At 43.9% G+C, this 13,514-nt stretch overlaps 1 protein-coding gene across 1 annotated transcript in view; it reads right to left on the bottom strand.

Moving 5' to 3' along the window:
* Window positions 1-13,514, bottom strand: part of LOC138505095 (receptor-type tyrosine-protein phosphatase beta-like) — a 221,127-nt gene that overhangs the window by 140,915 nt on the left and 66,698 nt on the right. Inside the window, exon 2 of the mRNA XM_069625409.1 lies at window positions 5,606-5,624. Within this exon, the coding sequence (XP_069481510.1) occupies window positions 5,606-5,624 (19 nt within the window). The remainder of the gene's footprint in view (window positions 1-5,605; window positions 5,625-13,514) is intronic.

Here is a 13,514-nt window from a genome sequence, read left to right on the forward strand (position 1 = left end):
AGCAATGGTCTACTTTAAGCATCAACCCATTCATTTATCTCATCTCAGGAGGGATTGGTCACAACATAGTCATTACAGCAGCAGTGTGTCTTTTCTGAGCAATCTAAGATGACCAGATTCTACTATTTACGTTTTACTTGATGAATTAGCAACTTGGAGATTTTGTTACCAAAAGCGTTTAATTAAATGTGTGTACATTTAAAGGTGTGTTTTACTTTGAATAATTAAAAAGAAGTAACAGGAATGTTAATTTTTCAAACAGGGTTGGCCAGATCGAATTTTGGTTTGGATTAAAGACTTTTATTTTTACAAGTAATGGCCTTTTTGGCTTACGGTAAGTGAATATTTCTACAAAGCAGACATAGCTCAAATGACACATTACTAAAGTTTGGAAATAGTTATGCAGTTGCCTGGTTTAGCAGACATTCAAGGTAAGTCAAATAGCTGTTGAAAAAGAAACTAATTTTAAAACTAAGTTTAAAATCTATAGATTGGCCTACAAAGGGTGTTTTGGGGTGGATTTTAAGACGAAGGGAATTAGAAAGTTCAAAAGATGGAACAAGGACTGCAGTGGGACTGCAGAGGATAAGGAGTACATGTTATTTTGGTTTTGGAGGTAGCTATGAAGAAATCATTCTGTTTTTCAGTCTTGTAGTCTTTGCAAAAAGGTGGGGATAAGGTAATTTTCTGTATGTTTGGGAGCGATCTTCAGAAGGATTGAAGAATTGTCAGGATACTTTTGAGAAGTGATTGTGAAGGATTCAATCAGGTCAGCCATTGGACTTAAATATGAGTTGAAAACCCTTGGAGAGATGGTGGAGCCTTGAGACACTCCACAAATTAATGGATTCATTGGTGAAGTGGATCCATCAATTTTAACCTGCAAGGAACACTCTCGTAGATAGTCGGCAACCTACTTAAAATGGACAGTGAAAACAACCATGCTGTTGTGTAGTCTTTGAAAAGCTGCAGTTGGTTGACTGTATGCTGCTGAGAAATCAAGGAGGATGATTGAGAATGGGATGTTCTTATCAGGGGATTCCAGGATTCTCTCTCATATTTAGGGGAAGTAGATTTTGGTATCAGAATGCAGATTTAGGGCCTGATTTACAAAGCTGTTTTAACATGTGAAAGCCCTGTTGAAATTATTTTTGTAAATCAGGCCCTTTGTCTTGATTAGTTCTTCCACAACAAGTTATCGCCTCCTGTCATGTCATGAGTTGGAAGGTCATGATGTATTTGATTATTATGCCCATAAATGGAATGTTTAATATTAGGTATAGTTATCGGCAATGGTGGGAGTAGAATTTATTATTTTAAGGAGTGGCGTGATCATGGGAATTTTGCTGTTTTTAGGGATGTTTCTGCTTGCTAAAGAAGCACACAAATGTCTGTGATTCTTTGTGCACTGATTCCTCAATCAGGGATGCAGGATAAGAGTAGTATTGTTCTGCTGATCCCGTAAGTGTCCTTAAAAGTTGAAAATGTCCTCATTAGTGATGGTATCAAAGTTAAGGAATTGATAGATCTGTTATGTCAGGTATGGATGGTAGCTTACATCCTGTTTAAAGTTTAACACTGCATTGCATTCTCTTCACCTTGTGCAGGAAAGCTGAGGGTAAATTCCACCATATCTTCGGAGGGAAGCAGATTGATGTTTCATTGAAGTGGGTTCCTCACCCGGGGTATATTTTAAAGACTTACACTGATGTATGTTGTGCTGGTGTGATGCAGTTCTGGAAAAACAGTTTTCTTTCCCTTTTGATGATGATGATGATGAGGAGGTGGTCTACTTGGTTGAGGGTTTTGCATCTTAGTTTGTCCTCATACAGCTTTGTCTTGCTCCTTTTGCTTTCAATGTTTCTCCCACATTTTTCATGATTGATAGTTGTTCATCCAATCATCTAGCAGCCTGTCTAATGAGAGGAGTCCTGGGTTTGGATCTGGCTTGCACAATACCATTGGGGGTTCTTGGTATGTCTTTCTCTAGGCTGTATAGAAGTAATCAGAAGTTTGCTGCAACAATTTAGGGTCTGGACTACATTTTTAATCTGCAATTCGCCCTCTGGTTGCTCAAAATTTGCGGCAGACCTTCCTGTTGATTCAGGAGGAATTGGTGATCTTTCCTGGGGAGGGAGATTGTGTATAGTGCTACTATGGGGCAGTTTTAATGTGTAGATAATGTTCCATACATGGCCATCTCGGTGGTGGGTGATCAGTAGAATCCAAGGTTCACCATCATCACCAGCCACAGAATGATATAGCCCAGCATACCCATTTCTTTGGCATTGGCATGATCATAGTCATGTGACATATCTCAGCTAGCTAAGAACATAAGGAAGGTTCATGTTAAGTGTTTCAAGGTTGGATGTGCACACAATAGATTGCCATGACTGTTTACATGTCAAGAAGAATCATGATTCTTATCAGGAAGAAAACACCAACTGTGATTAATTATCCCTAAAGAAGACAGGGGAGGTGTTGATGTGTTTAATTGAAACACGTTCTGGCCATGTTCACAGCAGCATCTGTATTTTATTGTTGAGACATTAATATTACTAACAGGCTGTATAGATACTAGCATTCTCACTGTGAAATCAATAAACCGTGCACATTGCCTTCATGAGGATTCGCCTTCCAAATTGTGAGTAGTATGAGCACATGCCACATTTGACATGTTCATGGGAATATGATCAAATAATTTGGCAACATTGTTATGGTGGGGGGATAGCATATGTTGTTGTTTATCAGAATTGGGAGTCGGTTCTTTGGGGTGGTATGCTATAGGAACATTGATAGTGGTGGTGTGATTAATGTAGTATGTACCAACAGGTATTTAGAAAGAGTGGCTTGAGCTGACCAGAATGGCTATTATGTTAAGATTAGCATGGACTAAGAAGTCATCACTTCCACATTTTTTCCTGGTGGGATTATTGACCAGTTGTGTTGTGTTGATGTGGCAGTATAGTGCTGACGGAAGTAGAATAGTTGTCAGTGAACCATGTTTTGTTTAGACAGAATATCGAGACCTTAAATTCTTCCACCCACTGGGAGATTTTGGCGGCATGTTTAATGGCAGAATGAAAGTTATGGATACTGAATGTCATTTTGTTTGGATCCGTTATACTAACAGTGCCATCAATAGCATGTGACATTAGGCCTGTTTGCACCGGTAGGGTGCTGGTGTTTGACATGTTTCTTTTGTCTGTAACATTTAATGTTATGGAATTTGCATCCTAGTGGGATGAGTTGGATATTCTGGTGGGTCTACTTACTCCAAGGTTAACGGAGTGGAGTCCAGGATGGCACTCTGGAATGCCCTGCAAGATCAGCTAAGAAGCTCCATAGCCCTGAGTAACTTCAAGAAAGGTCTCAAAAACTTCCTTTTTAAATAGTAGGCTTCAAATCTTTTAGTGCCTTTTCTTCCCTGTTCTGGAGATACTTAGGGATTTCCCGGTTATTCCATGTCTTTTATCTGTCTTGTCTGCGCCCTCACACCCATGGTCTATGGCTGCACAATATAAATGTAATAAAGTAAAGTAAAGTTGATTTCTTTGGACTGCTTTTAGAGCCAGGTGTTAGTAGCCTATGAACTGGTTGTCTCTCCTCCTCTCCCATGCTTTCCTAAATATCTTCCTTCTCAAGCTCTTCGCTCCACCGCCTCCAACTCCCTCACGGCAAGTCGCTTCTCCAAGCAACACATTGGTGGTAGATCTCTTTCTTCGCTGGGGCCTACCTCTGGAACAGCCTCCCTGCCTCCCTGAAACTTGAGGAGAATCATCTCTGGTTCCGGAAGCACGTCAAAACCTTTCTCTTTGTTTCTGCTTTCTCTCCTCCTCTCCCCTGCTGACTTCCTGGCTGATACCGAAACTGCACTGGTTACCTGGCCACCCTCTGATCTCGGGCCCAGGTCCCTCCCACCACCAGTTGCACACCTGCACTGCCTTCCTGGCAACCCTCGCATTTGGGGACTGATTCTGTACCCCTACAGTCCCTCTACCAGCACTTGACACCCAATGTCTGCACTTACCCTTGCATTTGCCTCCTGTTGGCCATAGTTTACCTGCTGTTTTTTAGTCTATTATCCCATGTACCGCACTCACCCCCCCTAACCTCCGCTGCACTTACCCCCTCCCCCTTCCCGTGCACTTGCGTGATCTGAATGACACCTGGCCTAGTAGGATCGTTGTCTGTTTTCCCTCTGTTCCCCCTCCCTTGCCTCGTCGCACCTTGAAACACTTATGTATAGGCGCATTACAAATGCAATATCAAATCATATCGACACCAGATGTGCCCAGTAGATTGGAACTCAGCAACAATCCAGACTCAACTCTGCTAGGCAAAAATCATGGTCGATCAGTAGCAATGTAACAGGGACAAGTAGGCCATGTGTGCTACGTATTTATTTTGACTGCAGTTGTTTCGACCTCTGTTTCATATATACATATACATATATGTGTGGGTTTAGTGGGCCTGTCGTATGAGGGTGAGTGGGGTGAGGGAGGGGAGTATGGGGGCCAGTCCCATTAAAGAAACAGAAATTCCGTGTGACCTACAGGATTCAACCAAATGGCAGTCGGAGAATCTCACAATGAACACATAGGCCCAGGCACACGCGTCTGGGAGAACAGGCAGGAAGGAAGACATGAGGAAAGGGGGGGGGGGTCTACAAATGGGACCACTATCAGGGAAGCTGCGATTTTACCTTGCTAGTAAACGTGAACTGAAGACTATTGGAGTTGTTTTAAAGAGATGTTTCACTGGACAACTATTTCAAAGTGAAAACGTGTTTCAATGCGCATCAATGGGGGGGGGGGTGCGGTATGGAAAGGGAAGGGGAAGAAGGTATAAAACAAAAACAAAGACAAGAAAAGAATTCTATATCTTGTGCCACCCACACCCCCCTGGAGAGCTTGCCATCAGAGGTGTCACTGGGGTCTCCAGACATTAGCGCAGCCCCGCATCTTTTCCAGACCTAGCAACACCCCTGCTTGCCGTATATTGTTTGTAGGTAAGCAAAGGGCGGCTTACTGAGCCCTTCTTGCCTAGTTGGGCCAGAGCTCCCAGCTTTTATCCTAGAGGCTGGAGAAACATCCTGATATCCGTTCACCAGAAACAAGCAAAAGTGGGGCAAGGGTGTTGCTAGGTCTGGAAAAGATCAGGGGCTAAGCTAATGTCGGGACTGGAGGGATTTGGGGTAGGGTAGCTATAGCCTTTTGGTTGTAGTCCCTGATCTTCTATCCGGGTCTACAAACAAAAGACCCTGGGCTATAGCCCCACCGTCAACCCCCACCTAGCAAAGCCTCTGGGTCTAGGTGATGGTTATAGTTTCTTTTACAAAACGGAAATTAAAGGAGCGCCTAGAAAATCATCATATTTTCATGCTAATCTCAAATGTGTTAATTACTGCTAGCTTATAATACGAATCGAGAACTTCAAGTGCCATCTTTTCCCTCTTTTCCTTTGGAAACACAAAGTATTAAGTTCACTGGAAAATACCTTGCAAAAGACGATTGAAGATCCTTCATCTGCCACCAGGTGGCAGCAAACATTACCTGCATTGGATAGGAAAGCATTGATCCACACAGAGCAGTAGAATACTTACCGTTGCTGTCACATTGGACCTAGGAGAAAGAAAGAAAATTGCACTTTAAGATGCTGGATACATAGCATCACATTAAGCATTACTGCAGATTTGTTTTATATGAACAACACATTTCTACCACAGGATTCGGTATTCCTCCTGATATGTCAAATAGGAAAAACAATATGAGAGCAGCTACAACTTCTTTCCAAACAAAACATCACGTGAAGTCTTCCAGATTGCAACGGCGTTCCTCAGTTTAGTACCACCTTTATAAATGCCCTTGATTCTAAAAGTACCACAAACCTTTAATGCCTTTTCCTTGTATTTTTTGCTTTCATCTAAAAGTCATCATTAATACAATTGTGCAGTATTTCTCGCTTATGAGTTATCCTGACCTATCCCATTCCATCCTGACAGTGCAATGCTAGTGATTGGTTCACTGCGGTGCCTCTGCGGCATACAGCAAGAACCTCCCGACCTCAAAACCAATTTTGTGGCAGCAGCAAAAATAAAAGCAACATTTCAAGTGCTATTTGTTTACATCGCCAGAAAAATTATAAAATCTAGGTTACTATTTGCATGAGGTATTCTTGGGAATACCACATGCGGTAAATATCTCCTAGTTATGAGCAGAAATACCTCATCAATATGAGTCTGATTTTTCCCGCCACTAAGAGGCAGAGGTAAAAATTGTAAAACACTTGAGAAGTTTTATAGTTTTTTTTTCCATGAAGTGAAAGGATGCGCTATGCACAGCTCGCCACACTGCTTGACCGGTTTCCTCTCCTGGGTATTCCACAGCACGTGGCTGAAAACTGAGCCTCGCCGATTACCGGGAATGAAGTCATACAGGCTATTAAAAGGATGAAATAGGGAATGGCGCCAGGAAGTGATGGGTTCTCAGTCAAATTTTACAAAACGTGCACATCCACTTGAGCACCTTATTTGGTCCAGGGACGTCATTTAGGGGTCGCTAGAGGTCGCAAGTGCGACCTCTGAGGTCTCCCTTGCGACCTTGGGGGGAAAAAAAAAACACTTTCAGCACTGACCCTAAATTCCAAATAATGTGTCGTTTCTGGAATTCTATACAATAATTGCTAGACTCATTAAAGGTTTATTCACACTTCAGGGGGAGAGTCACTGATCTAGCCTGTTCTTAACGCCTCAACTCAGACTTTTATCCTTATGAGGTCGATAAATGAGTGCCAACACAGGTTGGGTGATATTGGGTGTATGTTGTTTCTATATAAAGCGCTTAAGCGTAAGTGCTATATAATAACACATCGTTATCATTTGGTCATGGACGTCTGCTTGCATTCACAGTAATTTGGTAATATGGGCCTATACATACTGATCTTAATGATACATATGGTGATCCATTCTTCTATGAAATGTACATCACAGTATAGTGATATCGTAACCATATTTTTCGTAGTGTACAATGCTATGTGATGCCACTTCCTGTTTTGTCAACGGGTGAAAGGTCGTGTTCCATCGCTTCCCGCGTCGGGGTGGGGACAAATGACATCACTTCCTGTGATGTCATCAGGGGTCAAGGGTCGTGTGAAGCCACTTCCGCAACCCCTGGCATTTTGGTGAAATGACGTCCCTGATTTGGTCCGAGTCATTTAACACAATATTAACGGGAGACGCTTTGCCAAACACAATAATGGAGGCCATCATAGTGGCCATACACAAAGAAGAGAAGGATCCGACCCGTTGCTCTTCCAATTGCCCAATCTCCCAGCTGAATAACGATTTGAAAATTCTAGCCAAAATTCTGGGCTGAAGGCTCCGGGAGGTCATTTGACCAAAATGTCAGGCGTAGCGGAAATGACATCACACGACCCTTGACCTCTGATGACATCACAGGTAGTAATGTCATTTGACCCTACACCCAAGTGACATCCGTGTATGTGAGGGCACACAACCTTTCACCTCTTGTCTATACAGGAAGTGGCATCACAGGATCGGGGTTGAAAGCCTGACACAGAAATGTTTGAGGGAGAAAAGACCGAAGATTATTTTTAAAAAAAATAACTTTCAGTCTTTTCTCCCCTGAACATTTCCGACTTGGCCCCCACCCACACCCCCCAGCCACCTACTTACCTTGCGGCGGTGCACTTCGCTGTGTGCCGTCGACTCGCTGTGTCCCTGAGACGCCTGTTCCCTTTCACTTTCGTGATCAGGAACCGACGCTGCAGGGTCCTTTCCTTTTTTTCTTTTTGGGATCGGCTGCGGGGGCCACCCCTGCACCCCCCACTCACAATATAGTGAACAAAGGTGCGGGTGACACCCCCGCAGCCCTTACGGCCAAATCTCCCATTCAGGCTTTTTTTGCTGGCTTTCTGGGTAATTCCGGCATCACATAACATTGTTCCTCAGTACACTAAAATCAATATGGTTACAATATCACGGTAATATGATATACATTCTATACAAGAATGGATCACCATATGGAGCCTCGATACCAGTGTGTATAGGCCCATATCACCAAATTACTGTAAATGCAAGCAGACGTCCAAGGCCAACTGATGCCATGCACTGGAAAGAAAATACTTGTGGCTGTTGCATGAAATGAAAGAAGGTGTGTCAACAAATGTAACCCTTGGAAACTGAACCAGAACCAACCAAACCTAAAGTCATCTCCTGACAGGACCTGCAAAAAAAATAAAAATAAATAGATTGTAGCGGGTTATATATATTTACAAGTGTTGGAAGCTTTCTGAAGCATTTTCATTTGTGAGACAGTTCTCACATATTTAGTGTGGCAAGGGACGCAGAGAGAGAGAGAGAGACGTTCATTCGTTTCCTCCCCTAATTCCCCTCTAAATCCTCTACCCGAGGGCCACGTTTAGCCATGCGCCCATGGGTAGTGCCACCCAGGAGGTTTTCCCTGGCGTGCCCTCCCTGCATAGGAGATAGAAAATCCTAGGTTGTCTGCCTCGCTCTCCCGCTGGACTTTTTTGGCAAATGAGGGACACAGTTGTTCATCTGCTTAATGCACTATTTTTAGATTTGGTAACCATGGATATCTCCGACCTGTGCAGCCCCTTCCCATCACACCTTTGTTTATAATATGCTTTGTAAACAAAATCCACAACTCGTGTAAGGCCTTCTCCCTAAACATGTGGAACGCTTGCCTGCATGCAACTGCCAACTGGTTTACACTGAATAAACATATACAAACGAAATCTCCCGTTTTCTTTTTTAATATTCTGCGATTTTGTCTGCTTCAAAGAACTCCCAGCTTTGCCAGGTGGCAAACAAAGTGTCTTACCCAGGATCATACAATAGTGTTGGGTCGGGAAGCCAGGGCTTGGAGTCACGTCTAGTTGAGCCACAGACACTTAAGGCCTAATTCATAAAAGATTTTTATAGTGGCAAAATGCCATTGGAAAACACTCTGTGAATTAGCTTAAAATAATGGCTTGCTTCATTGCGAGGTCACGCTCAATTGTATTGTGTTAACTACATATGCCTTTGACACTATACCAGCACCCTTTCCTGCAACTCACTAGTAGGGTAGCTCAGTGTGTTAGCTCCCTCCTCAGTACGGTAGCTCAGTGTGTTAGCTCCCTCCTGCAAAAGATATCAGAGAAAGAGCAACTGGACTAATATACAAAATCGTTTTTCAATGCGATTGTAAAAAAGCTTTTGTAAATCAAGCCCTATTTATGCAACCAGACCCCGCTACGCCCTACACTCAGGTCACAGGTTCAAATCCCAGCATCCACTGCCAGGTTTTTGCGATTGCGCAGTCAAAGAAATGGGTGCCATTGAACCAGGCTAATCATAAACCATGTGATGCACAGTGCTTTGAAGTTCTATAACTGTGGCTCTCGGCACTGTGTATATTACATATTTTAAGCACGCCAAACCTACATTTAAAATCCTCTCCAAGGTGATGCCGTGTACCCGCGATACCACCTTTTGAGTCCTGGGCTGGTTGGTGTCAGGCAGTGTTGGTCAAGTAGAAGGAGCATTCCAGCGGGAGACCTAACAGGGCAAGAACCAAGACTTGCATACGGGGCTTTGTGTTTGTTGGTGTTAGTATCTTTGGTGTATGATATCATAATTTGATGTGTACGATTTTTTTATAAACCACTGTACAATTTTAAAAAAGCAATACTTGGTGGCAGTGCCCGAGAAGTGCTGGTAGCGTCTAAGTGCAGGTGTGGCCCATGGAACTAATAGAGTGTCAGAACAGACACAAGCACATTTTTATCTATTGCAAGCTATGTCATGAAAGACAGGAAAATATTTAAATTGTGAGTTAAATTTATTAATCAATATTCATGAAAATCTAGTATTTTTTTAAAGGAAGAATGTTGAATTGGAAATGTCTCAGTGTAAGATCCAGTCCCCCCGACGCCCCTCGGGACGCTAGAGGTCCTTGAGAGATATGATATGTCTTGCAGGTCAGAATGTGCAACTCCTGGAAGATAGCTCAAGGTGTCAGTGTGCCTCCTGCTGCAGCGACCAGTGTGTAACATGCAAGACATAGCGCCTTCCACTAAAGCAACAAACGAGCTGAGGTTCCACTCACCCTTGCAGTCTACCTGACCCCACCCAAAAAAAGACATTACACACTCAAGTCTGCGGCACAAAAATTAAAATCCATTTGAAAACGCCTGCTTTCAGAAAGATGAAAGACGTGTTATAACAGAACAAAGGTTTCCCTGCTGTCAGCACTTTGCAGTAGCCAGCGAGCTGTCAATGTATCCAAATGCTCATTTTGTGGTCCTATGCCTGCAGGCATTGACGGTTAATGGCAGCCAAGCTAGGAGCCACAGCATAGGCGCAGAGAGGAGGGGAGCCTCAGGTGGGCAACTGAGCAGGGCTCCTTACCTTTGCCGTTCCTGGTTCCTCTCCAGGGGCAACGCCCCAGGGTAGCCAGTGGGCATGTGCCTGCGCAGAGAGGCATCATGGGAACATGTTTGCCCCGTCCCCGTGCAATCAAGAGCTCTGTAACTTTTCATGGTTGCTAGGCAACCACTGAAAAGTGACAGAGCTCTTGAAAGCACAAGACCAAGTGCCGCCCCACAGCTCGGATCTTCCGATTTTGCATCCATTTTTTTCAATATAGGTATTGGTCGCGTAGGCCACCACAGGTCGCAAGGGAGACTACAGGGGTTGCAACCGAGACCCCCAGTAACCCCCAAATGAGGTCCCTGTGTAGGCCGGAGGGGCTGTTTTCGTCCCTCATTCATGGGGACCAGGTGGCCTTTATTCAGGTTAGGCAGGGATCCGACAACATTAGGAAGACGATTGACCTGATGCACAGCGGTCAAGCTATAGGTATTGATGCCTCCTTGATTGTGGTAGATTCGGAGAAGGCCTTTGATAGGGTGGAGTAGCCATTCATAATGAAGGTTCTGGGGAAAAAATGGAGTTTGGGGCTAACCTTTTAAGATGGGTGGAGGCCTTATATAGAGGGGCCACGGCAAGGGTACAAGTTAACAGAGCACTGACAGATCCCTTTAGGTTATCAAGAGAGACCAGACAGGGGTGCCTCCTTTGGCCGTTACTATATTCGCTCACCATGGATACGCGGGCCGTATCAGTTAGAGCAACCCAGTGGATTACATACATCAGTTATGGAGATCTTGAGTTGAAGCTGTCCCTCTTGGGCGAACACATCTTAGGGTATCCCACCAATGTTAGTTCCTTGCTGGCGGAAGTGTTGGCCTGGATTTCTAGCTGTAAATAATGTAGACATGTCATGCATAATGCCCAGAAGGAATAGTAGGTCCAGCTTAGACTCACTATCTAGATACATGGGTGTGAGGGTGTAAAAACAATGTATATAATGGGATTCACTTGACAGGGGATATCAACGCAATCTATTACCCCATGATGGATACAATTAAGGTGGGTCTTAAGTGCTGTCATCCATTGATACTCTCTTGGTACCGTCGTATCACTTCCATAAAAATGAACGTACTTCCCTGTCTTCTCTACCCATTCTCTGCCTCGCCCGACCAAACTTCGGGAAAAGTACTTTAGTGATTTAAATGGCGCATTGAGTAGATTGAGTAGATTAGTGTGGCAGAATAAGACACCTAGGGTCTCTGATGTCCTCAGTGTGGGGCCAGGGACGTCATTTCACCAAAATGCCAGGGGTAGCGGAAGGGACATCACAGGACCCTTGACCCCTGATGACTGCACAGGAAGTGATGTCATTTGACCCCACCCCGAAGTGATATCAGGGAAAGCGATGGAACATGATCTTTCACAGGTTGACAAAACAGGAAGTGGCATCACATAGCATTGTACACTACGAAAAATATGTATCGTTAAGATCAGTGTGTATAGGCCCATATTACCAAATTACTGTGAATGCAAGCAGACGTCCATGACCAAATGATGATGATGTGTTATTATATAGCACTTACGCTTAAGCGCTTTATATAGAAAAAATATACACCTAATATCACCCAACATGTGTTGGTACTCATTTATCGACCTCAGAAGGATGAAAGACTGAGTTGAGGCATTTAAGAACAGACTAAATCAGCGACTCACGCCCTGAAGTGTGCCTGAAATGAACCTTTAATGAGTCTAGCAATTATTGTATAGAATTCCAGAAAGACACATTATTTGGTATTCCTATTCTTTCTTATATGGGGTCAGTGCTGAAAGTGTTAGACTTGTGGCACTCCGGATCTTATTTTCTTCTTTTTTTTAAGGGGCCTGAACAAGAAAGCCAGCCACCCCAGAAGTAAAGAGCCACATGGTGCTGGCCACAGTCCAGGAGCTTGCATTACAAAAAAAATTTAGAGGTCGCAAGGGAGACCTCAGAGGTCGCAGTCGTGACCTCTGGCGACCCCTAAATGACGTCCCTGTGTGGGGCCCTCCATTTGATCTGCCACACCAAGGATTGAGGTTCTCCCAACAGTGGTCAGACAAGGGTCTTGAAAGGGAAGGCCAGCTGTTCAAAGAGGGTGCATTTTGGGACTTTAAGGAAATAAGTGAATTACTGCAGGATGACACAGTAATTTTTTATTACCTTCGAATTAAGGGTATGTTCACAAATCAAAAATGGGGTGATCCCTTGGCTAGATACCTGACCCTGTTCGAGAAAGTACTTGACTCCTCATCCAAACGGAAGGGTATCCTTTCGAGTATATACAAAGTCCTGGTGATGTTGAGTATGACAGGGAGACAAACGTTTAAGAGATACTGGATTGAACTTGCAGGGGGGATATATATTTTTATTTTTTTATATTTGCATTTTTAAAGCGCTCACACAGCCCGCAGGCATTGAGGCGCTGTTACAGGAATCGTTTTTTTTTTCTTTTTAGTTGCGTAATTGTTTTTGTCTTAGTTGCGTATTTATAATGCGCTTAAATACCCAGAGGTTTCTAAGCGCGGACCCAGGGATCGAACCTGTGTTGCTTTGTATCATCTTGCTTCCAAGGTGAACACGTTGCTGCTGAGCCATCCTCCCGGGACAATATAACGGATGAGGAGTGGGACAAGATGTTCAGGGTGACCTTTCGCAGACATCTATTCGCCTCTACAATGGAACATAACTATAAGATTTTACAGGGTTGGCATATGAATCCCCTGAAGATCACGAGAATGTTTGCCGGTGCCCCCCTCCCCCCACACTGCCTGCAAGAATGTGGGCAAGTGGGCTCACTCTCTCATATGTGGTGGCACTGCCCCCAAAATACACATTTTCTGGGAAGAACTCCCTAAGATGAATTAAAGAAATCACAGGAGTACAGCTTAGCATGGACCATCTCCAGATGCTCCTGCACATCCCAGCAAAGGATAGGGAGGAATATAGATTCCCAAGGATGTGGGAGGCAATGTTCAGTGTAGGGAGACTGCTGGTAGCCCAGCAATGGAAGGGTGGAAGGGTACCCACGAAAAAGGAAGGGGAGAAAACATTGCGTGATATGGTCATGGAGAATCT

Source organism: Ambystoma mexicanum, chromosome 11, assembly GCF_040938575.1.
Source record: "Ambystoma mexicanum isolate Mex_15411 chromosome 11, UKY_AmexF1_1, whole genome shotgun sequence".
NCBI classification, from domain to species: Eukaryota; Metazoa; Chordata; class Amphibia; order Caudata; family Ambystomatidae; genus Ambystoma; species Ambystoma mexicanum.